At 41.2% G+C, this 23,718-nt stretch overlaps 1 protein-coding gene across 1 annotated transcript; it reads left to right on the top strand.

Moving 5' to 3' along the window:
- Positions 1–239: 239 nt before the first annotated feature.
- CHMP4C (charged multivesicular body protein 4C) lies at positions 240–18,106 on the top strand. The gene is made up of 5 exons (XM_064390314.1): positions 240–1,482; positions 8,508–8,685; positions 9,909–10,023; positions 12,586–12,694; positions 14,854–18,106. The coding sequence occupies exons 1-5, from the start codon at positions 1,287–1,289 to the stop codon at positions 14,916–14,918; spliced, it is 663 nt and encodes a 220-aa protein (XP_064246384.1). The 5' UTR covers positions 240–1,286; the 3' UTR covers positions 14,919–18,106.
- The last annotated feature ends 5,612 nt before the right edge of the window (positions 18,107–23,718 follow it).

Genomic DNA, 23,718 nt, shown 5'->3' on the forward strand with positions numbered 1-23,718 from the left:
GACCCGCCCCGGGGCGGGCGGGGCCGAGGCGGAGCCAGGGGCGGCCCGCGCCGGGTTGAGCCTAAGCCTGAGCCCGCCCCACGGGCTCGGAGCTCCGGGGATGCCGGCAGGAGCGGGGGCACCACTGGGCTCAGGGCAACCTGAGCAGCCCATGTCAGCCCAAACCTCAGCCTTCAGTGGGCCCAGAGCCTGGTGCTCCTCGGGCTGTTCCAGGGGAAAAGAAAAACGCATGATTTGTGCCTTATTTGTCACTGTTTGCGTCGTCCTTTGGGGCAGAGCCTTGTTCCCGGAGGCAGAGCGGAGGTAGCCTGGCTTCCCGAAGGACTTCCTGCCCCTTGCGACCTGTTGGTGCCACTGGGGTTTCCTTAGCGGCGCACCCACCACTTTTGTAAAAAACCCACATTCCTTCAGAATTCAGTGTTATGTTCTCAGCCCTGACCCGCGTGCACGCCTGTGCCCGAGGGTGATGCCCTCCCAGAACACCTTCCCGCGCCATGTCTCTGGTTCTGGGTTCCTCAGCACGAGAGAGGGAGACATGGATCTCCTGGAGAGGATCCAACAGAGAGCTACAAAATTTTTCAAGGGACTTGATTATCTCCCTTCGAAAAAAAGACTGAGAGAGTTGAGCCTCTTCAGCCTTGAGAACAAGCGACTGAGAAGGGACATCACCAATGTCTATAAGCATCTTACGGGAGGGTGCCAAGAGGCTGGGGTGAGGTTCTCTGTGGTGCCAACAAATAGGACGAGGCAACAGGCAGAAACTGATGGCACAGGATTTTCCACCTGAATACAAGGAATAACTTTTTTATTGTGTGGATACCACGCAATCGAACAGGTTGCCCAGAGAGCTTGTGCAATGTTCCTCCTTGGAGATACTGAGCCGCCTAGATGCAATCTTGTGCCATGTGCTCTAGGATGACCCTGCGAGAGCAGGGAGGCTAGCCCAGGTGACCCACTGTGAATTCTGCGATTCTGTGACATGGGAAAAAAGTTAGGGGGAAAGCACAAACTCGCAGCCGCCTCCGCAGGGCTGGCCCGTCCCAGGACCCTGCGGCTACCCCACGGAGCTCGCCGGCTCCTCCCGCCGCTCTGCCCGGCGCTGGCTGAGGGCGGCGGCAGCTCGGCCTCCGCGGAGCCGCCCCGGGCCCGCCCCGCCGCCAGGTGCGGTGCCGCTGCCGCCCCTGGGCTGAGGAAGTGCTGTCACGGCGTGTGCCGGGCAGGGAGGCTCCTGAGGACCGGGCAGGCCAGACGTTTCCGTCGGCGGGCGCCGAGCTGGGATCGCCGCCATGAGCAAGATCTCCAAGTTCTTTAAGGGGGGCGGTTCGGCCGGCTCCAAGGGCCGCGGGGGACCCTCGCCGCAGGAGGCGCTGGCCCGGCTGCGAGAGACGGAGGAGATGCTCAGCAAGAAGCAGGAGTACCTGGAGACGCGGATCGAGCGGGAGCTGGCGGTAGCCCGGCAGCACGGCACCAAGAACAAGCGAGGTGAGTGCGGGCCGGGCTCCGCGCGATTAAATCGCGGGGCTGGAGCGCCCTGGGTACGAGGGGCACTCGGGTCCCGCCGGGGCCGCGGCTGGGCCGGGGCACCTGGGCCCGCAGGTGTGCGGTGTGCTTCGGCTGTGCGCTCCGAGCAACCATCGCCACACGCCAGGCGGGATGGCGGTTTTGGGATCAATTAGTGTTTAGTGAACTGTGGATTCATATAGCGGGATGGGAATTTGTTATTCCTCACAAAAGTGCTGTCTGTGGTTTCCTATGCGATTCTCCTGTTCGTGCTTTGCACTGCAGTCGATGCAGGCACTGGTTGGATACACGGGGGGCAAAGTACTGCTGCTCAGCAGGGGAGGGAATCGCTATTTGGGGGCTCAGCGTTGGCTGCGCAGGTGGCGAACGGGATGAAGGATGTGCGGATCTCCTGTATATTCACGAATCAATGCACATTATCCCCATTCCTGACAGCTGAGCAACAAAGTGATGCAATGATTTGTCCAAATAATGTAAGAAGTATATGTGCAACCAAAAAAAGAATGATAGCTTGGAGTATTAGTGACTACTGCTCTGGGACGTTGTTAGCTACAGAGGAGAGGATGCTAAGGGGTCAGAAAGCCTGGCTCCTCTGTATACTGATGTTGCCAGCCCTGGGAAGCAAATGATGGTAGTCAGTGTCTTGGGGATATACAGGCCTCAGAGAAACAAGTTAATTACTTCCTGAAGTCGCATGGAGGCCTATTTTCCTGAGCTGTATTTTAATTTAAATGCTTAATAACAGAAGAAGATTATTTTGAATTAAAGATTTGTGATGTAACAAGAAAGTAGGTCTTTTGCCTGCTTGTTCTGTTACTCAGTAATTTAAAAAATAATGCCCTGTAACTTTGAACTTGTGCAGAGCTGTGTGTTAGAGGTGTCCTGGTTAGCCCTCTAATGTATTTGTAATAATTTAGCATTTAGTAATTATTATAAAAAGGCAGTTTAACTAAGCTAACTTTTAGTTAAAACGGATTTAAAATTTTGGGTCAAGATGGGACAGATTTGAAGGCACAGTCGAGGGAGTAAAGTCAGTTGAGAGCTCAACTGAGACAGCTGCTCAAGAGAATGGGAGCTCACAATTGTCACAGTTGCCCCAGTCTCACACTTTCTAGTCCCCAGGCTTCAGCTGGAGTGTCTCGTGGTCCCTTGTCCAGGTACTGGCACCTCTGTACTGTCATGGTGAGCTAGTTCAGGAAGGTGATCCAGCTGGAAGCTAATTTACTATGGGACAAAGTGACCAGGTGACTCCTGGGGCTGAATTCATTGTGCAAAAGCCTGAGCTGCAGGGCTGATACAAGCAAACATGTTGGATCCTATGACTGTAGCAATTCCTGGTTAAATCCAGACATGCTGCTCTGGAACTTCATCCCAAACCTGAAATATAAGCTGGCACATTTGCAGAAAGGAAAAGCATTTCCTGCCTCACTCCTGCCCTTGTACTGCGCCCTTCCTTTCCCTTAGCAGAGCTCCCTGAAGGGTGTGTTTCAGAAAGCTGGATGTTGTAAAATATTGTGGGTTTTTTTGTCTGGGTTATTCTTGTTACCCAGGATGGTTTAAGTTCCACTTACCAGTTGACCTGGTAGCTACATGAGTGCTTGTGCACCTGTGAAGGAGAGAGTGGGGCACAGAATTTGAGAATTTGTTGGGAAAAGGCGGATCTGCTTCTTCTTTAAATTAGCTGGTTGATGGTGGTTTCAGGTGTGTGTTGGCCTTTTGCTTCAGGCATGCAGCATTTGATATCAGAAGATCGTTGTTTCCACTGCAGTGCTCAATATGCAATTGTCCTGGTTTTTAATCTATTAAATTGTTCATGGAGTCATATTGCAAACTGTGGTGTTGAGCTGTAGTGTTAAAAATAACTGGCTTTTATTTTGTCATTTGCTCGGGGACCTACAGTTAAGAACAATAAAGAGGCAAGAGTAGGGCTAAAAGTGCAGTGGGGCAGCTTCTGTTCATGCCAAAAATGGTTCTAAAACCAAAATTGGATAACCTAAGTACAGTCAGAGGAGAAACAATATGAACCATATGTTGTTTAAAATATAACCTTGCTGTGCCAAAGTGCTTAAATTTAGCAGGATAGTCAGTGAACTTAAATCCCCAATAATATGTCTTCATTTGATATGTCAATTGCTTTACAGTTTAATTACTGTTGATTTACATTGATATATTAGCTAGTGTGTAGTGCTGTATAGCTCAGAGAAAATCTGTGCTAACCACCATCTATTGTAACATTATGTAAACATACAAATGAGAGAATAAAAGTTTTCATCTACATTGCCTTGTTGAAGTAAGGGTTTTGGAGGGACATCGCTGGTTATTTTTAAAGTAAGTTGTTTTTTTTTTTCTGTATTACATTTGTGTAGAAGCCTATGGAAACTAAAATAGGGCTGTCTGCAACTGGAGCAAGATGTATCTAGGGATAGAAAATGCACCAAATTATATGATCTCACTTTTAGGTGCACGAGTCTGAGTCAGTTGCACCAACACAAGAGAGCAGATTCAAGCACCAGCAATTTCTCATGACTTCATATGACTCTTGAATGGGTTTCATGTGACATCAGTAGGCTTAACTTGATTTAAAAGCTGTAATGCATTAGCTATGCCATAGATGTGAAACATCACTGAAATACTCCTGGCTTTTCCTTTATGAAGTATCTCTGCAGTTCCTGTACCTAATCTGAAATTAGCTATACTTTTGATGTGAGGCATTTCCAGCATTCCCCATTAATATCTGATTGTAGCTAAACCACTTGAGGGTTTTTTGTTTGTTGAAATTCCTCCTGAAAAGGAGAAATGTCATGAGAAGCAATATTATTATGCTATGAGAAGCAATATTTTTTTCACAGTTAGCACTGAATTCTAATGTCTCTTCATTCCAGGCACAAACTTTTAAAATCTCTTGCTGTACTTTTTTGGGGTTTCTCAGTTTCAGCTAGTGCATATCTGCCAACTCCATCTACATATTGGCTTTTCCTATCCATTGTTTTAAAGGACATAGAAAAAAATTTAAAGAACAGGAAGTGATACTGAATATTTGAGAAATTTGTTTAAAAGGAAATGTGTTTTCTGAAGCATGCCTGTAATTGTGAAAATTACATGCACAAGAATGTGTGTTGTTTCAGCCCGATGTCCTTCACAGGTCCTAAAAATATAAAAATTAGTAAAAAGAATAAAGTTAAGATAAGCCATCCAGAATAGGATTAAATCTTAACCATAAAGAACCACAGAGTACTGCTGAAGACAAAATGTATGAAGAAAGTGGGAATAACAGAGAGGGTTTCACAAGTAGATGCTGCTAAATGTGTTGTATGTTATGATAGGGCAGGTCTTATGTAGCCGTGTAGCATTCCTTTTCAATGAGTTGGGTGTAACCAGGAGGCTGTGGAAGCCAAACAATGATGTGGTAGGTGTGTGTTGTGGTGGACAGGACAGTCACACCTACAGCAGGCTGTGGGACAGGTTGGGAGTGAGGGACATAAGGGAAAGCCCTCGATGTGTCTTTGCTCTGTCAGTTACAGTGCTTGTCCTCTGACTTTCATGATCACATTTCAAGTGTCTTGCCATGAACTGGAATACTTATAACTTGTCCAGCTCATTATTATTCTTGATTTAGCTCCTCAGTTGTAACTGCTTGTGGCTTCCTCCACAAGGCTTTAAGCACTATGAGTGCTGATGATAAGCCTAATTAGGGTCCTATGATTTTTATGGCCTCAGCAGCATTGCCTTCAGCTGTCCCTGGAGTGAGGAAGATCAGAATCTGCGGTCCATGAATCCCTTGCAGGCCTGAGGTGGAGGTTTGTGCACTGTATCCAAGAGTGAGACCTAATATTTTCACAGTCATGTTACATCTTCAGAGGAAACATTCTTTTCCTACTTCAGTAGTTTCCTCATGGGAATTATAAGGATTATTAGACAATTGTTTTATTTCTGCTTCAGAAGATGATAAGATTGTTGGTGCTTTCTGTACTGATGGGTGTTGGTGGTGTGCTTGACAGGTAAAGGTGGTATTACTGCACTGTTGCTTTTCAGTCTGATCTGTCGTGAAACCATGAGAAGGGTGCACAACTCTTCCTATGCCATTACTTCTGTTTTTCCTTTTGAAATCTAGATATTAAGTGTGGCCAGGATTCTTATTGCACGCTGGCCATTTCCGCTTCCTGAATAAAGTGTCAGCATTGTAGCGATACTGGAAAAGCATCCTTCTGTGTGTTAATAAAAGGAGTTCATTAATGTGCAAACTTAAACTTATATCATCGTCTTCTTTTGTTCCAGACACCTTGACTATAAAATAAAAACTCATATTAAAAAGATTAGTTCCTAATCTGTGAGCTGTAACCTGCTTACTGGATTCAGGAAATCTAAATGCTAAAGCCCAGCGAAGTGCTGACATCAAAAAATTCGGGAGTTGAATTGGCCTTTTTGGAACACAAAAAGTGTATGAGACTGTTTTGTGTTTTTTTTCCTGGAGAAGCCCTCCACCTCTTCCTGAATGAATTGGTGTTAATAACACTTGCTTCCTCAGACTCTACCTCTGTTCAAACTCATCCTCTCCAGGCTGTGTTCCTTCTTTGAGATCTTTGGAATGGGGAACACAATTTTTCAGTGCCATTCTTAGACCTTTAGTGGAGTAAGTTTCTGTTCTCTGCTCAATTTCATTATATTTTAATAGATATGTTCTTCTCCAATTTGGTAATTAGAATGCAGTAGCATTCTAAAGCAGAAGCATTTCAGTCCTGTAAGACTTGCACACGAATTTAAAAATGCTTGTAATATGCAGTAGAAAAGCACTAAAATTCTAGGTACTTCATAAAACACAGGAAAATAGATCTCAAATAACAAGGAAATTCTCATAAATTAGTGATAGGAGCTACTGTAGGAAAATATTCTGCAATAAAAGGCATTCATTTAACACAAATCAGGAAAATCATATAGTGTGGTGTGAGAATTTATAATGCCTTGGTTGATAAGAAAGGAGTATGAATTTATTTCCTATGGACTGCTTTATTCTGTAAGTCACTGCTAAAACTAAAGAGAAGGAAGATAATATCTTGCACCACAATAATTAGGAAAAGCTGTTTATGAATAGCTGAAGTTGCAGAGAGTTTAGCTTTTCCTGTGTTTCCTTGATTTGGGTGTAGCTTAATTAAATGATCTTCAGGATTTTGAAAACAACTGCTTTGTGTGTAACTGTGAGCAGCCAATACTAACAGCACCATTGCAGAGTCCCATTTCTCAAGAACACTGAGTAGAAAGACTGCCCCATGGTAGATGCTTGCTCCAGCTGAGTGCTCCTCAGTCCACAGAGCCTCAAAGTCCCCTCTGGCCCAGCTGGTGTCATGCACAGTTTCAGACTGTTACATTTGTCTGGAACCTCTAGATTCCTAACCTAAGAATCCAGGATCAAATTTCATCCAATGAAAGCTAAGAAAGGAAGTGGCTGGTGTCTTAACTCTACCAATACTAAGCATAAATAAGGAAATAATAGGTAGGTAAAGATTGTTTGGGATTAAATCAAAATTAAGTATTTTAGAATTGCCAGCGAGAATTTTATAATTCTTACATTTGCTGTGTGCATGACATCATCTGGTGTTTGTGCAACTTCTTCAGAATATGCATGATGTTTCAACCATGCCCCAAAACCTGTGAAAATCTTGGATTTGAATGCCATGATTAATCTGATGGGATTGTGGTTTGCTGTCCTGAAACATCTCACTGCAGGTGGTGGAAGGCATCTGAGTCTGTGTGAATGCCTGTCCTTGTGCAGCTCTTGATGAGCAGTTTTGATCATGTTGATTCAAGCATTTGTCAACAAATAATTAATTTTTTTAGTGTGCTGTTACACACCGTAAATCTGTGTGCCCTCCTTGGGGGAATCTTAATTTCATTTGAAAAGTTGTGTACCCCAGTGTCAAGGTTCAGTGGGCAATTTTAACAGGATTGGAACAGTAGCTGCTGCTGATGGTTGAGTTTGGGAGGCTGCAGGGCTGCTAGGGCTGGCAGGCTCTGAATCTGTTAAAAAAATTAAATGTAGGAGACAAGGGAAGAATTGGGGGTGCTAATAACATTGAAAGAAGCCAAACAAGGGGTTAACTCAGTCTCGTTTTGTTTGGTGGGATTTTTTAGCCTGGCACATGTATAGTTTGGAAAGGACTGTCATCAGGAAATGCTTGTGGCAAAATTGTGTGTGTTCCACACCCTGAGGCCAAGAGAAAGTTCTTTTCTCCTCATGCTTGTCACGTGCTTTTATTCTGGTAATGATTTACTCTGGGCAGAGTGTGCTGCTCATAACTTAGTGAATATAAAAGACTAATCTTGACAATTTACAAAGATCGTGGGGTACCTGATCTACCATGCCCATGTCTACTAAGTTCTTTGTGTTTTTAAATTCTAAGGTTTAAAGATCACGTTCCTAAGTGGTTGTTAAGAAATACATGAGCTAAAAGCTGGAGAAATCCTTCTCTGATCTAACCCTTCTGCCTAGCTGGGCCATTTTGTTGCACTTCACAGTTATTGCTGCTGAGACAAAATTCAGAAAGCACCATTGGTGGAGTTGTGGTTGTCATGGCAGAAATTCTTATACTGTCTTCCTTAGGTTTTACTTACATTTTACAGCTTATTCTTTTATTCTCTCTTCTGCTTCTTCCCTTCTGACTTCTCTCTGATGTTTTTCTTTTTCCTTCCCATCTTCCCTGGTTTGCTTGTGTGCACAGGATGGAGTTCAAGATCTCCCACAGTGGAGGAAGAAGCTGCTTTTCCTTGTGATGCTAAAAGGAGTTAATCTAAAAGAGGCTTCCCAGCATGTTCATGCAACAGCCTGTTGGTGATTAACAGGCTGCTGATCTGGTGTGGTCAAAGTTTGTCTCCCTCATAGTAAGGTAGGAGGGTGAGAATTATGAAATTCTGCAGGTCAGCTTGATGCTGAACTACTTGTCCTTGCATTTGCTATGAAAACACACAATGCACTTTGCCTCTTCCCATTACAGCTGCCTTACAAGCACTGAAGAGAAAAAAGAGGTATGAGAAACAGTTGAATCAAATTGATGGGACACTTTCGACCATTGAGTTCCAGAGAGAGGCATTGGAAAATTCCCACACCAACACAGAAGTGCTCAAGAATATGGGTTATGCTGCACAAGCTATGAAAAAAGTACATGAAAATATGTAAGTGTTTTCTAGTAGCTTCCAAGTTGAACTTACTAACCACTTTCAAATTATTCCATTACTACAGACTTGTATCAAGTTAGTTTTGACTTCATTTTTGGTTCAGGCATTGAATGTCAGGAATGCTGTTAGTGCTATAGTGTTATATTTGGCAGAAAAATATAATTTCCTAACAATAAATCTAAAAGAAAGTTCACTTAACTGGTGAGATCTGTTTTTTTCAGTCTGTCTTGGCAGTGGAGAGTGGCCTCTGCCCTTGGTTTATCTAGAAGAAAATCTATTCATAGAAATTAGGTGGACTCTTTTCCTCAGAATCCATAAGCTTGACTGTGGGATTCAAAGTACTAGTTAAATGTACCTCCTTTCCCCACACCCCTCCATCCTCCCCCCAAAAAATTATTTTTTCTTTTTTTTCCTATGTCTTACATTGTTTCAAGGGGTGTTTTTCTGCCTGAATAAACAGAGTTAAATCAAAAGGGTTATTCGGGGAGAAATAAACAGGAACTGAAACAATAACAAAGTTAACAATAAGGGGAAACGTTTAAATGGGGTGCAATTCTGTTAAGTTCTTCCCAGTTCTGGTGAAAGCTTAACATCAAAAAAGACCCAAAAATCATATAATAGTTTGGGTTCAAAGGGGCATGGAAAGATAATTCTGTCCAAACACCTTGCAGTGAAGAGGAGCATCTTCAACTAGATCAGGTTGCTCAGAGTCCATCCAACCTGACCTTGGATGGTTCTAGTGATGGGGTGTCCACCATTTCTGGGCAACCTGTTCTGGTGCTTCACCACCCTCATTGTAAAAACCTTCTTCCATTTAATCAAATCTAAATTGACCCTCTTTTGGATTAAAGCTTTTACCCTCTGCCCTTCACAACAAGCCGTGTAAATGTTTATCCCCATCTTTCCTCTAAAGCTCCTTTAAGTACCAAAGAGCCTGTAAAGATGCTGACCTGGGGGATCTGCCCATGGGCTGTGACTGGCTGGCAGAGGTATGAGGAGCACAGAGAGGGAGAGACAAACTCTGCTGCACTTTGACTTTTGTTATAATCCCAACATGGAAGTAGCTGGTCTGGGTGTGTGTGAGGAAATTATTCCCTGTGAATTCTGATGTTTGTAGAGTCATGGGCATAAAAAGAAAACAGGATCTGTTCAAGTGAGTGTGTTCTGTAGGATGTGAATGATACATCTTTTTAAAAAATGTTTCCATGTTACCTTTCCAGGGATTTGAACAAAATCGATGATTTAATGCAAGATATTACTGAACAGCAAGATGTTGCCCAGGAAATTTCCGATGCTATCTCAAACCGAGGCACCTTTGGTGATGAGTTTGATGAGGTTAGTACTTCAGGCCTGTGCGTTTTAGTTCCATAGTTATTCTGCTGCGCAGTGGTTTGTTTCTCAAGAAGTGTGGATGTGAAATTCCTTGGTTCTACCTTACCCTATCTAGGAAAATTGTAGAATTTTATTATAAATATAAAAAGTAAATAAAACCATTATATATAAAATATATAATGCACTAAATAAAAATCTGTAGATGTAAAAACAGAAAAAAAATTGTATCAATTTTAAGAAAAGCATTTTTAACTGCACTCCTGTAGTTATTGTTCTCATAGTGACCTTGAAAGAAGGTCATTAAAACATGTAATTTGTTCTATTCCAAGTGGACACTGAAACATATAATTTTTTGTTGCTCCAAATAGACATCCATTTGACTTAAGTGCATGTCCCTATGTCATGGACAGTCTGCTGTTCATAATTCTGAATATTTGGACCATTTTTTTAAGGTCATTTTTAGTGCTCGGAGATGCAGGTCCTTTCCCTGTTGCCCAGACCACAGAAGTAGCTCTGACAGGTAGAACTAATACCTGTTGGAGGCAATAAGGTTTCATTCTGAACCTCTTTTCTTCTGAAACCCTCACAAGGCATTTAGGATCTTCTCAAAATTTGTTGCAGTAGCTTTCATCCAGTGCCCCCAGATTTGATTTTGTACATCTAAAAAGGATATAATTTATTTCTGATCCAGCCATATTTGAGGACTCGAGGGACAAGATTACTCAAAATTCTTGTAATACGTGGAATGCAGAGATGGGTGTCAAGCTCAATATCACAACCAGTTTTGTTTTGTTTTTCAATTTTGTTTCAAAATGGCCAAGCACTAAGAATCATTTGAAGAATGTCCTGAATACTCAAATCATTCACTGTATTCCCCACTAATTTGTTCCTATGTTCCCAAATGGACAACAAAGAAAAATAGAAATGCTATATTACACATTTTGCTTGATTTGGGAGGAAGAGGGAGTTTCATTCAACAGTTATAATTTGTTGAAAATAATAATGAATCTTTGTATTTTGTTTCCATTACCTGTTTTCCTGTATTTCCCCTTTGAATGTAAATAGACTTTCCAAGAAACATTTAGTCATTACTGGCACAAGGAATGGGATTTGGCCTGAGCTTCAAACAATTGAAAAATATCCTGCCACCCAAACAGCTGTACAGTGTCTTACTTTTCAACAGTGCTTAACTTTTTAGAGTCTAGGCTTAGTAAGCATGTTGTAGATTGACCTGGAAGTTCCCAAGGGATCCCAGTTGAAGCTGATGTGCATTGTTCCTGTTTGGGAAATAAGCCTCTGTCACCTGGAGCATCGTTTTACCAGCCTTTGCATAGGAGCCTAATTCTTAGAGCACTTGGCAGTAACTGGGAAACCTGGTTTGCAGGTTACTGCACCTTAAGAGTGCTAGAATAAATGACTTAATTGCTGGGATATAAGGTGGTTAGTGTTGAAGGATAATATTTGATTTAATTTTTTAAAGGATGTTTTTTCCATGCACTTGTATGCATTTTCTCTTCACACATGTGCTGTGGCTGTAAGGAGACCATGGAAGCGTGTGATTTCTCCTGCTCCAGGCACAGTAACATAAGAGTTCCTTCTCCCTGGGTTGGCACAGTGTATGTTTGCCTTAAATTATAAAACCATGAGAAAATAAATGCAGGTATAAAGTCCTGTGGTGGCTATGCAACTATCATTTTAACTTCTACATTGGCGATAAACAAAGTATAAATGTGTAGGCAGAGCCCATTTCAGTACCTAATAGCTCTTTCTTTACTACTTTTTTGACACTTACCCCACCCCTCTCCAGTTGTTTTTGCCCATTTTACTTTTAAACCATTTCATCAATGTGGCAAAGGTCCATTTCTCCACGTATATGTAACATTTAGCTTCCTTTCTTTGGGAAATTTCAGCTGAGGAATAAGTTCCTTGCTTTTTTAAAAAGCGTACAGCCTTTTTATTTTTAGCATTATACAAGTGGATTAGATCATCTGTCCAAATCAGCCTCTGCACCTAAAAGCCCACGAATGCTGTGTGCTTCAAGAGTGAATACAGGACCCTGGAGGACAGTTTTGATTCCAGTGCTGCTTTGAAATCACATATAATCCTGCACTTATGTGATAGGGCTGAAGCATAATGTTTAATGACAGTCTGCCTTATAACCAGTGGAAGGTGTTTGCCTTTTAAAATGGGAGAAATGGCATGTTAAAGTTAGAATCCATTGAAGAATACAGGCTCTAGATATGGAATAGACCTGAGGACAGCAGAGTGGAGAGGCTTTTTACTCCTGTATTTGCCTTTTTGGCATGTATTGTACTGCTGTTAGTTTTGTTTTTAAGTTTATTCCTTGTCCTGTTTCTGACTTTCATTGTCCTATTTTCAGTGTTCAGTTAAGGCTTACTTAATTGCTCATACTTTGTAAAAATTGCACATTTAATATACTGTTTCTTGAAATGCCCTTTCAGGTATAAAGTGTTTTTTCAGTAGTATTTTGCTTCATGGTGGTTTATTGTACCCTTGCGTGTAATCACTGTCAGAATTTGTAAATAATTTTTTCCTTGAATTTAGGATGAGTTGCTGGCAGAATTAGAAGAAATGGAGCAAGAAGAACTGAACAAGGGAATGAGAGATGTCAGGCTGCCAAGTGTTCCGTCCACATCGCTGCCTTCTCGCCCTGGTAAAATGCCTGCTTGCTATTTTACATTTCTCATCATTGAGCCATGCTGGGAGAAAGGGGAGAGGAAGAGGAGAGGGTTTCAGATATGCATTTAACTCTGTTACAACTTTTAAAATGTTATAAATTCCTTTTCCTATTTTTGTATCGGCTTAACAGAAAAAGCAGAGTGGATTTCCATTTTGCTCTGTGAAAGCATTTAGGACCAAATTCTCTGTAGATTTGGGGTGACAAACTCAGGGAACTTGACCTTGCACATACACACATACTGAGATGTAGTAAGATAATTGAAAAATGGTCTTTTTTGCCTTTTTTTCCTTTTTTTTGGCAATTCAATCCTTAGTTTCTTTCAATTAGTCTGACCTAGTTTCCAAATGTTTATGTCATAAAGATCCAGCTTTGCAGGGTGGTGGTTTGATATTTTCCACTGGTATTTTAATTAGAAGTGAAGGAGGCATTGGGAAGTACATCTTTAAAGACATATGTTCATTCCTTGCTTTCTTTGTACTGAACAGGCTTATTCCTGGTATTAAGCTGTAGTTTTATTTTTCTGTAGTTCTGCCCTGTTCATGTTGAATTCAGCCAGAGGCAGTCAACTTTTACTATGCTTTTCACTGTCAGTTGAAAGACTTGCTGTGTACTGACATTAGTAAAAGAATAAAAATACTTGATGGTAAGGACAGCACATATGTGACACAGGTGGTTTATGGTTTCTGCTACAGAATAGGTTACCTAGACCAGCTTAACTCAGATACTATGTGTTTTGGCAGATTACACTTAAATCCTGAGAAGCAGTTTAAAATGTTCAAGCTGAGGCTGTGGCCTCATCTACTGAACCCAGTTGCTGAATAGCTTGTAAAAAAAATGGATTTAGAAAAACAGTGAAAATTCAGTGTGGCCATTTATGATTTGTTCATACATTGTCTTCCAGATCCAGCTGTGCCAGTTAACATTTTTATTAAACCCAGACCATCTCCATGTGCTTCTCACTATTTTAATTTTCTATATCCATCTGTATGGCTGCTTTAGGCAAGATGAGCTGGTTACAATTATGTAGTTCAAGGCTGTGAAAAACTGGCTTATGTTTTCTGCTTACTGTTACACAGTAATAGCAAACTTAGACCAGTTGATGGATTTATAATACTTCTAATTGGAGATGCATGTTGCCCTCCTGATTTGGAAGATGAGGAAACCGCAATGAAGCGAGGCATGGTGACCTTCCCCAGTCACACAGTGAACCTGTGACATTTGCAGAAGAGGCACTGAAGCTGTGGTCCCCCAAGTGCTTCTCCCAGCCCTAGTCCCTGAAGTGGTAGTTGCAGTTCCCCTCTAGACAGTGGCTCCTGGCCCCGTGGCTGCCTCAGGTGGGACAGCTGGCTGCTGTAAAGGTGCACACGCAGGGGTTGGACCCACTAAGTGTTCCACTCTGGCTGGAGAGGTGCCAGTCCTGATGTGCACAGCCCACAGATGGAGGAGGCAGCCTGAGGCTGAACCTTGGCTCTTGGGCATCTAGTTTGCAGGTCAGCAAATGAAGCCAGTTTGAGTGAGGTTTTAGTTTAGTGAATGCAGATGATGTGGGATAGGAGATTTGGGTACAAAGTGTGTGTAGTACCTGATACAGAGCTGGGAATTGTTGTTGCAGTGACTACAGCAGTTAACTGATGTCACTTGAGCAAAGCAAGTTCAGGAATGTCTTTCTCCATTTAATAAATGACCCCACCCATTAAAATGGGGTGAGTTCATCCAGAGACTTGCATGTGCAGAACCTCTCAGCACTATTTGGAAAGGTAGCAGGATGTGCAGCTGGCCAGCATAGGTGACTTTTCTTGTTTACATGGTGGTGAGAGAACTGACAGCATTCTTGTGGGCCTTTTCTGGCTGTGTCAACCTTTAGAAATTAAATGCTTTTTCTATGTGAGTCTTTTAGTAGGAATGACATCAGACCTATTTTGTGAACTTCAGAGTTCTATACAAAATAATGATGAGACAAAATAATCACATTTCTTATGAGCTTCATTCCTGCATTACTCATGTTCAGCTTGCTACTCAGTAAATTGGTCTGAGATCTTCAATGAGAAAAGCACTATGCAAGTCTTCATGCTAACAGATAGAATGGTTCTGACTGTTACATTAATTGATGGTTATTGTCTTTTTCTCTGCAGCATCGACCAGGAAAAGAGCAGAGGATGAAGATGAAATGAAGCAACTGGCTGCCTGGGCTTCATAAGAGCATGATCTTTTTATAACACCAAACATTATAGTGCAGAATGTAAAGAGCTGTACTGCTGTTTTATAACCACATTGATGTATTGTGGTTGCATTTCATACAGGCTGGGGTTTTTTATGGCACGTCTTGCTGAGACTAGTGTTACTGCCATATTACAAAACTAGCTTAAAAACCAGCAAACAAAAGAATTAAGTAGTTGCCTAAGCCTTCAGGCATAATTTTTTTTAAAACCTCATCAAGAGATTTGTTTTATTATTTGTATCTGTTTTTAACAGATACTATCTTACCATATCTGTTGGTTTGTAAAACCCATGTGCCTCACTTATGCTCAAAGCTGGATTAATTTTTGAAATGAGAAAGTTAAGTAAGTCATCAGGGCCCTATAACTAGAGGCTTATTTGGTTCAGACTATTTGAATATTAGCAAAACAGCTTAATATGTGTCCTCACTTGCAAGTTCTTTGAGCCCAAGAACTAATAACTGTTCATTTGGACATGAAGATTCAAGCAGTCTGCCTGGAGCAACTTATGGTGTGCTAGATATTAAGAGGAAGCTCTTCTATAGGCTTATTGAAGTGGGATGTGTTATTTGTTTTGTTTTAACTGGCCAAAATGTCCCATGCACTTCTATAGGTCAAATTGAATTGTATTTTGGACTATTTCTGATTAGGTTACAAAATTACAGTGATCAAGGAAAGCAAAATGTCTAGGTTCTTGCAGATTCCTGCCAAACACTACTGATTTTCATTAAGCCTGTCAAAACTCCAGAAGAGATTTGACCTTCCTGTGTTCTTTTCCTCTACCTTGTCTTTCTAGGATGAGTCTTTACTTTGTATCATAATGTTCGTCCTCATCGAAGGAATTAGCAACACGTTTTTAGTCACAGAATTTCAAAATAGTTTTAATTTCTGAGCATCTGGTTATTTTCTCTTACTCAGTTTGTGAATGGAAATAATACCAGTGTGTTGCATTTGCAGGGCCTTTTTAAAGCCTGGTTAAAAGCTGATTCTGGGTTGCTTGTCAAGTTGGTGTGTTACTATGCTGTTTTAGCCTAAGGAAAAAATGCCGTTCTTGAGTGCTAAACTGCTACATATATATGGAGAGATTGCTGTTCAAACACAACCCAAAAATTAAATAGGCTGCTTTGTATTAACAAAGTATTAAATAAGTCATGCTAGTAGCCTACTGTCAATCATAAGGAAATAGTAGAACAGTGTGGAGTTCCTAGAGGTGTAGGAAGCACAGTCCTTGATCTAGGTTTCTTGTTTTCAAATGAATTTAAATTTAGTGATGACTGAACCACTTGGGGAATAGTGGTGGACTTGGTTTCTGTAGATCTTCAGCAACATAAGACTGACCCCTACTCCTGCAGGCTTTATCCTGTGATTTGCTGGGTCTTCAGCTTCAACAGGCTTCAATAGCCTTCAGCTTAGTGGATTTTAGCTTAAATATAAGCAAATATGTGTTTCTAGACATGGTCTGCTCAGAGCCTTTCAAGTTGAGCCCCATGGATGAAATCCAAAATATATAAACCCTGTGGAGAGATTAACTTTTTCAGGATTTCCATTCTCTGTGGAGGATTTGCTTTTGGATTGTATCTGTATGAGAGCTGAATCAAACCTTACCACTTTGGATAATTTTCTTACTGGAAAAAACTGGGTGTGTTAATTCTGTCCTAAAATTTGGAGGTACCAAGAAAATTGTCCCTTTTTGTTGAGTGTAGAGAAAGTTTTAATTTTTGTTTAAATACAAAATAAAACAGGGAAGAAAAAAAAGAGAGAATTGCCTTAAATTTAAAAATACATTTTGAACAACCAAATACTAACAAAATGCTACTTGGTTTTAAGGCTTGCTGAAATTCAGCATGAGATACTAGCTGAAAGCAGGAATATTTAGTAAAATAGCAAATATTCTAAGTTATTTCAAATCCATTTGCTAACCCTTTTGGCTTGAATCCTGTGTTCAAGGTGTGCAGTTTATTCAGGTCTCTGAGTTGTGTACATACATTGGGTGTATGACTGTGCAAGGCTGGCAGTGTGCTTGTGGACGCTTCTGGTATTTCTAAATATGAGGCCATGCCAACACAGTCCCGTAGTTAGTTTGGAAAAGCTGGTTTCCAGCCCCTTTTCTTGTTTGAATTAGTAGTTTAACAACGCTCAGCTCTTACATAGGTAGCTCTTGGCATATTTGAAGTGCTCTACAACCTAATGGGTCTCTAAGCTTCAATTTTGAAACTAAAGTGACTTTCAGTCTGCTTTGGAAAATGTGGGCTTGCTGTTTTTGAATATGAACTTTCCATGTGAACACCCCTCCATGGAGACAAAATAATCCTGTAGAGATCTTCTCCTTTGCAAACCAGCATTTGACTGCTTACTTCCAGCAATGTTTTGGCCAAGTGTTGATCCTGAAGAAGCTTCAGGTGCGTTCAGCTTATTAATGTTTAGACCAAGCACTTTAAAAACAAAACTTTTGAAAGGTGAAGAAATGAGACTGAATATTCAGGTGAGCTGCTCTGAAAGCCTGTGGATAGTGGCTGGTGATGCTGAAAGACAAACTCATGTACCAGTTCACAGGTCAGGATGTGAGGTTGGTGAAATTATACTCAGAAACACTGTAGTGATGTACAGAAAGGAAAATACACTGTGGACTTCAACAAACAAACTGGAGTGCTTGTTGCCATATTTTTTTTGGACACCAGTTTTCTTCAAGGGAAAAGGGTTGTAGGGATTTAGTTCAGCTGAGGGAGTGGCTCTTTCCTGTGTAAATTCAGATAACAGTGGGACAAATGGCTCTTTCTTATTTGAACATATGTCTCTCTTCATGCCAAGATGGTATTTGTTTAGTGTGTAAGCAGCTGAGAGTGAATAGTGTCAATGTGTTATTGTAAATGTACCCTATTAACTGGAACATATTTTACAGGAGGACTGTGGCAGCAGATGGTGTACTATAACTGACTTCCTTTCTTGTTGCTTATTTATTCTGAGATTGTTTTTTTCTCCTAACAGGCTTAGACATTTTTAACCTGGATAACTTTAAAAAGGGGAAAAGATATTAATAAAAAGTGAAACCAGTTCATGTATGTATATATATACACACACTGTAAATAAATATTTTGGTGTCATGTTGGTGTTATATGATTTTATTAAATTTCTTTTCCTATCAGGCAAAATTCTAAGTACCCTCCTTATACTGTCATTAGGATATAGTGCTCTTTTAAAGCATGTGAGAATATTTTGAAACATTTTTTCGATGTATTACTCTTTCAACAGCCAGTAAGAATTCAAGAATTCTTTGAAGTTGGTTTGGTTTAGAAAACAACCAATCCCACCCCAGTGTAAGCTGTGGGGTTTGGGCTGCATTCCTTCACACTTAACCATTGTCTTGCAAGAAGTTATTTTAATTTAATATATCCAAAATACCTCCCTCTCCTCCCCTCTGACCTGAAGATCTCATCATTGTTTCAGAAATATGTGTTTTGCTCTTTCCAGGCCTTACTTGAAAGGAAGAATGATCAGGTCTTTTAAAAATGAAAAATAAAAATATATGATAGGCAAGGATGAAGTGAGACAAATACAAAAGGCATTTTTTTCATTTATTTTATTAGAATCCCTTTAAAGTCTGTGTGTGTGTATAGTGTCTCACCTTTTATGTACTCACACATATATTTACATGTATGTATGAAGTGCTGGAGCAGTGATTTAGGACCACCATTCATTATCTGGTGCGGAAAGGTTTCAATTGCTTGGGCGGTTTCTCTTTTCCTCTTTGTGAGTCCTAAGGGCTTTGTCACAAAATGCCAAGGAGCTGCTGTGGTGTGAGCACTGCTGTCTGTGTCTACAGCTGTGGGGAGGTAGAAGTGGATGAGTGTGCAGGGGGAATATTTAGAAAATCTCACTGTCTTTCATGATGTACAGCTTATTTTAATTATGTAATTTTTTTAGAAACATAAGGAGAAAAATTTAGTCTTAAAAATTATTTAGCAGGACATCTTAAGAATTACAAGTAGTATAATTTCATGTAGCTGTCATATTTTCTCACATCTGTCCCCACTGCAGAGACTATGGCAAGACCCACCTTCATAGCGCTGTTGAGTCAGGTGTATATTGTAGGAAAAGTGTAACTTAATGTGACCTTGATCATAGTTTAAATGGTTTATTTTATTATCAGCATGTGGTTACATTGTAACCACTGAACTATACTCTTAGAATCAATATCTGCAGATCAAACTAGATTATATAGTTATGAAATGCTAATATGTGCCTAGAAATTTCTGAACAACCTTGTCTACCTAGGATGACTGTGTCTGGCAGGGTCACAGAGCCCCTCTGCTGCCCTGCTTCTCTCCTCTCCTGCACACTACACTTGTGTTTTTGTCTTTTGCTTGTATGTATGCTAGCTGACTTTTCCCCCTGCAACTGGAAGTTTTCTGATAATTCCCTGGTTGCTGTTTATTACAGTTGACTGTCAAATTCCTCTTTGCCAAGATAAACTTTGGGCAAATGCCATCTTGGGGAGTTTGGGCTTGACACTTACCCAGCCCCTTGCAGCCTGTGCTGTCTCAGCAGCCACTGCTCCCCAGGCTGTTTTTAGGGCAGCAGGGCAGTGTAGGTACCCCTCAGCTGGCTTTGTCAAAGGGCAGGCATCCAACTCCCTAGGATTGAAAGGCAAGTTGAGGATCTGTGGTTTGAACTAAATTAAATCAAATAGGTGGTATTTCATTAAATACTTGCTGTCTGAACTGGTGGTGTGCTCCCATGGAGGTGGTGTCAGTACCTCCCATTCCCATTGCTGTGACATCAGCTTTCAGCATGTAAGTCTTAGGGGGCAAGGAGTGTTTCGTGGGTTCAAACAGGATTTACAACTCTACCCTGAGTTTAGCACCATTTTCTCAAAAAATTAAACTTGCACTTTAGGAGTAAAGTGAGTGCTCAGATACATTTAATTTATACATATATCCAGATATCTTAGCTTTACTTTTGTACTCAGCTTACTAAAGAGACCTTGGTGCAGCTGTTGAACAAATTAAACTCAGCTGGGACTGCAGATATATAGGCATGTGTAGGGTTGTTGTATTACCCCATACCTACCTATTTTCTGTACCCTGTGTGTGTACGGGGTGTTGAAGTGCCTGGTGTTGCTGCTTTGCTGCCCAGCAGCAGTGGTGAGTCCATCAACGCCAGGGATGGAACTCTGCAGACCTCCAGGAGGAGCTCTGGCTTCAGCATACAGCAAGAAACTCCAGCAGGCTGCAGAGGCTGCAGTTTTCTCACAGGACCTGATTTCAGTCTTACTGCTCCTGCTGGAGGAAAAGGCCTCCCTGGAATGTTATGAATAGAAAGCTATCTATTTTTTTAAGGTTGAAGAGTTAAAAACAAGTCAGACCAGTTGTTGTAAGTTAGTTTCACTGCCAAAGAAAAGTTCTTCAATTACCTGTTCATGGCTGGTGATTAACCATTGTCCCCCTGATGCTGGCCGCTTGCCAGGGAGGGATATAGGACAGACCCTCCAGGTATGAGGAAAATAGCAGTGACATCAGAGCCAGTATGCAGATGAGAAATGCATTGCGCCCCGAATTTTTACAGTTTTTCCCAGGAAAACCCCTAAAATTACGAGCCAACAAGTGACCTAAGTGACATCTAAGGATGGCAGTGTAGTCCCGTACCTGCTTGGATCCTTTTTGCTTCTCATCCTAACCTGAAAAGATGTTGATTAAAGAGACGACCCGGGGTGTTAGACAAAAAACCAGGATTCTGCTAATCTCCCGTGAGGACGGAATCCCCAGCTCTGCCTGCAGACCAGCGGACAAAGCTGCATCACCCTCCTCCTCCATGCCACCCCTGGGAGCAGCGGCGGCGTGGGCACGATCCGTCGATTTCTCCCCACCTGAGCTGATTCTTCTTAATAAAGGTTTTAAAAAGGAGAAATATCTCCTGTCCATTTATTTCATGGAAGTGCTGCTCAAACACCAGGGCTGAACCCCTCCCATTCTTACTCCTCCCATAAATCCCTACTTGTTCAGAGCTAAAATGCTCTTTTAAATACTAATCCATCTTCTTGGCTGCTTCTCTGGCTTCTGTCTCTTTTCTTCCCTTCCTCTGTCTCTGGCCACCTTGACACCCAGCTTTGTTCCCTGCTCTGGACTAATGCAGGAGCTCAGAAGCATGCAGCAGTTTACCAGCCCCCTCTCTACACACTCAGGCCAGGGCAAAGAGCTAAGACCAACCTCAAAGGTTTAAATCTGTTAAAAATACTAATTTTGAAGAAGTTTAATACTGGCTTAGTGATTGGTGCCTTGCAGTGACCAGCTGCAAGCTGGATGCCATTGGAACACACTGAGGACCCTGAATTGCAAGAGGAATGTCTTGGTCAACCCTGTCTCAGACCCTGTGAGGGTTCAGAGCATGTCAGTCATAGTGAGGTAATGCCAGTGCTACTTTGGGTTAGGTGGGAACATGTGGGACATGCCTACAGGGAGGTATTGCAGCTGCTGGTTTTGAGGCTGTTGATGTTCATGTGTAAAATTGATCACTTTGAATTATTGAGGATTTGGATCTTAAAAGGTAACTTTACCAAGGAGAGGGTTTATTTGGCACAGGAAATTCAATCTGAACTGACACCTTCTTAACAGCTGTAATGTAGTTTCAGAAGTTCATAGATAAAACATAGGTTGGAGATACCACCTTGCATTTTTCAGGTTAAAACCTTCAGCTCTCAATGCTTTGCAAGCAGTCAGCAAAATATTTTAGTAAATTCATTTACTGACCTAGGGAAAAAAAATCTCCCTATGTAAACCAAGGGGTTCTGGAAAAGGTTTCTAACAGCACTAACCAGAGAACAGATCTTATCTGTATTGTAGCAGACACTTGTGGTTGAACACAAAAGATTTAATTTTATAAAGAAGATAATAGGAGAGAAAAAATGATGGGGGAAAATGATAACAAGTTGAGACACTAATTTATGTAGCCTGAGAATCTGTCTAGAGCACATATTGTGTCTGAATAAACTGAAATCTGAGTCAACAGCTGCTTCACCAGAGCAGAGCATAGAAGCCTCTTTGTTGAGAGAAGAGATCTTGTCCTGTGACCTTTTGATAATCGTGAGTCTTGTGTAACTCACGTCATTTGAAAAGTGAAAGATGTTGGTCTTTCCGTGGTTTTCTAGACTCAGATGTGAAACTGGTCTCACAGAGGATGCCAGTAGTGAACTACAGCATGCTGACACCAAAAATAGATAAAAGTAATTATTTGCACATTCTGTTTCTCATGTTAACTCACAGCAAAGTTGAGCTGAATTTTTGATTGTTTAATGCTCTTTCATCATACATTACTTTGCACATTAATTTTGCTGCATTATTAAATTATTTTTTAATTGCCTGTTTAGATAGGAATAACAAAGTCAGATATGCCCAGTCATTTTCTGCAGTTATTTCTACAAGAAACACATTTTTTAGGCTGCTTTTGTACACCTAAGCAGGAGCAATGTCTCTATAGGCACACAAACATCTCACTGAATCTTAGTAATTTTTTTGCAAAAGATTACACAGAATGAGATAGTTTTCTCATCTGTTTTTTCCAATGCAAATTATTATCTCCTTGCCAAATTAAAATCTAAGAGGAAGCTCCTGATGTTTTTGTTAGGTTTACAATTATCCTACAAGCTGTGCTGCAAGATTTCTAAATTCATAATGCACATCCGCACACAAAAAATAAATTTCTCAGGGCAAGACTTCTAAATGCACAAAGCAGCTGCCATAATAGGGTAGAGCTCTTGCCTATTGCCTCTGCTTGTCCCTGTAACAGGTGTATTTATCCTGCAGAAGGAGGGGGAAATGGAGACTCCATCACACCACAAACAATCCACCCCATAACCTGGTTACCAGAAATGCCTAGAAAGAGCCACAAGAAATCTAGGAGGAGAGATCCTGTAGTTTTGCCACATGTTGCAGCTGCTTCCTATCTGTCTGTCTGTCTGTCTATCTATCTGCCTATTGATATTTCAGACAATGCAAAGCAATAATGAGATAATGAAAGGTCAATATGCAACCTTCACCCAGTAGATGCTTGGCAGATGAACAATGCTTGGCAAACCCACATTAACTGCCAACCAACCAAGCAAGCAGTGTTTGTTTCATAGTCATCCTCAACATTTCTATAAAACAGCTGTGGCAGCTGTGGTTTCTTCTTAATGAATGAATATTAATGAATAAATTCTTAATAAATGAAATTAATGAAAAGCATTAATCCACATGGGATGGAGTAAACAGAGGCCTGTTCCTCCACCACATGCAAGCATCCTAGTGTGTTCAATTTGAGCTGGTAGAATAAAGGAATATTATAAACCTAGAAGCAGCAAATAATTTATAAGCAAGGATATTTAAATGTATTTGAAATCCAGCTGAGATATCCCAAGACAAAGTTCCTGTATTGTGCAGGCAAAAGTCTCACTAGATCAGCAAATCATCTAATTTTAGCCTGCTGACAAGTCAAGGGGGTCAGCAGTAACCCTAGGACTGCACCAACTGACTTACTGTGCAATTAGGGTGAATCACGTAATTGCTTTCTTCCTCAGGTTCCTTGTTTGCACAGCAGAGGGAAATACAATACCTATCTCTCAGATACAAAGTGGGGACAAACTTTGTTTGGCGAGCACTCTGGTGATCCTCAAGTCAAACAAGTGCTGAGTATGAATCAGCAAGCCTTTAGGGTTTCCATGAAGAGCTTAAAAGGGCTAAAAAGGGGAAAGGTCTCCATGAAGATTGTGTTGAAAACCAGGAAAACATAGGTTGGAGCACTGCTTTTCTT

This window comes from Passer domesticus, chromosome 1 (assembly GCF_036417665.1).
Source record: "Passer domesticus isolate bPasDom1 chromosome 1, bPasDom1.hap1, whole genome shotgun sequence".
In the NCBI taxonomy this organism is placed as follows: domain Eukaryota; kingdom Metazoa; phylum Chordata; class Aves; order Passeriformes; family Passeridae; genus Passer; species Passer domesticus.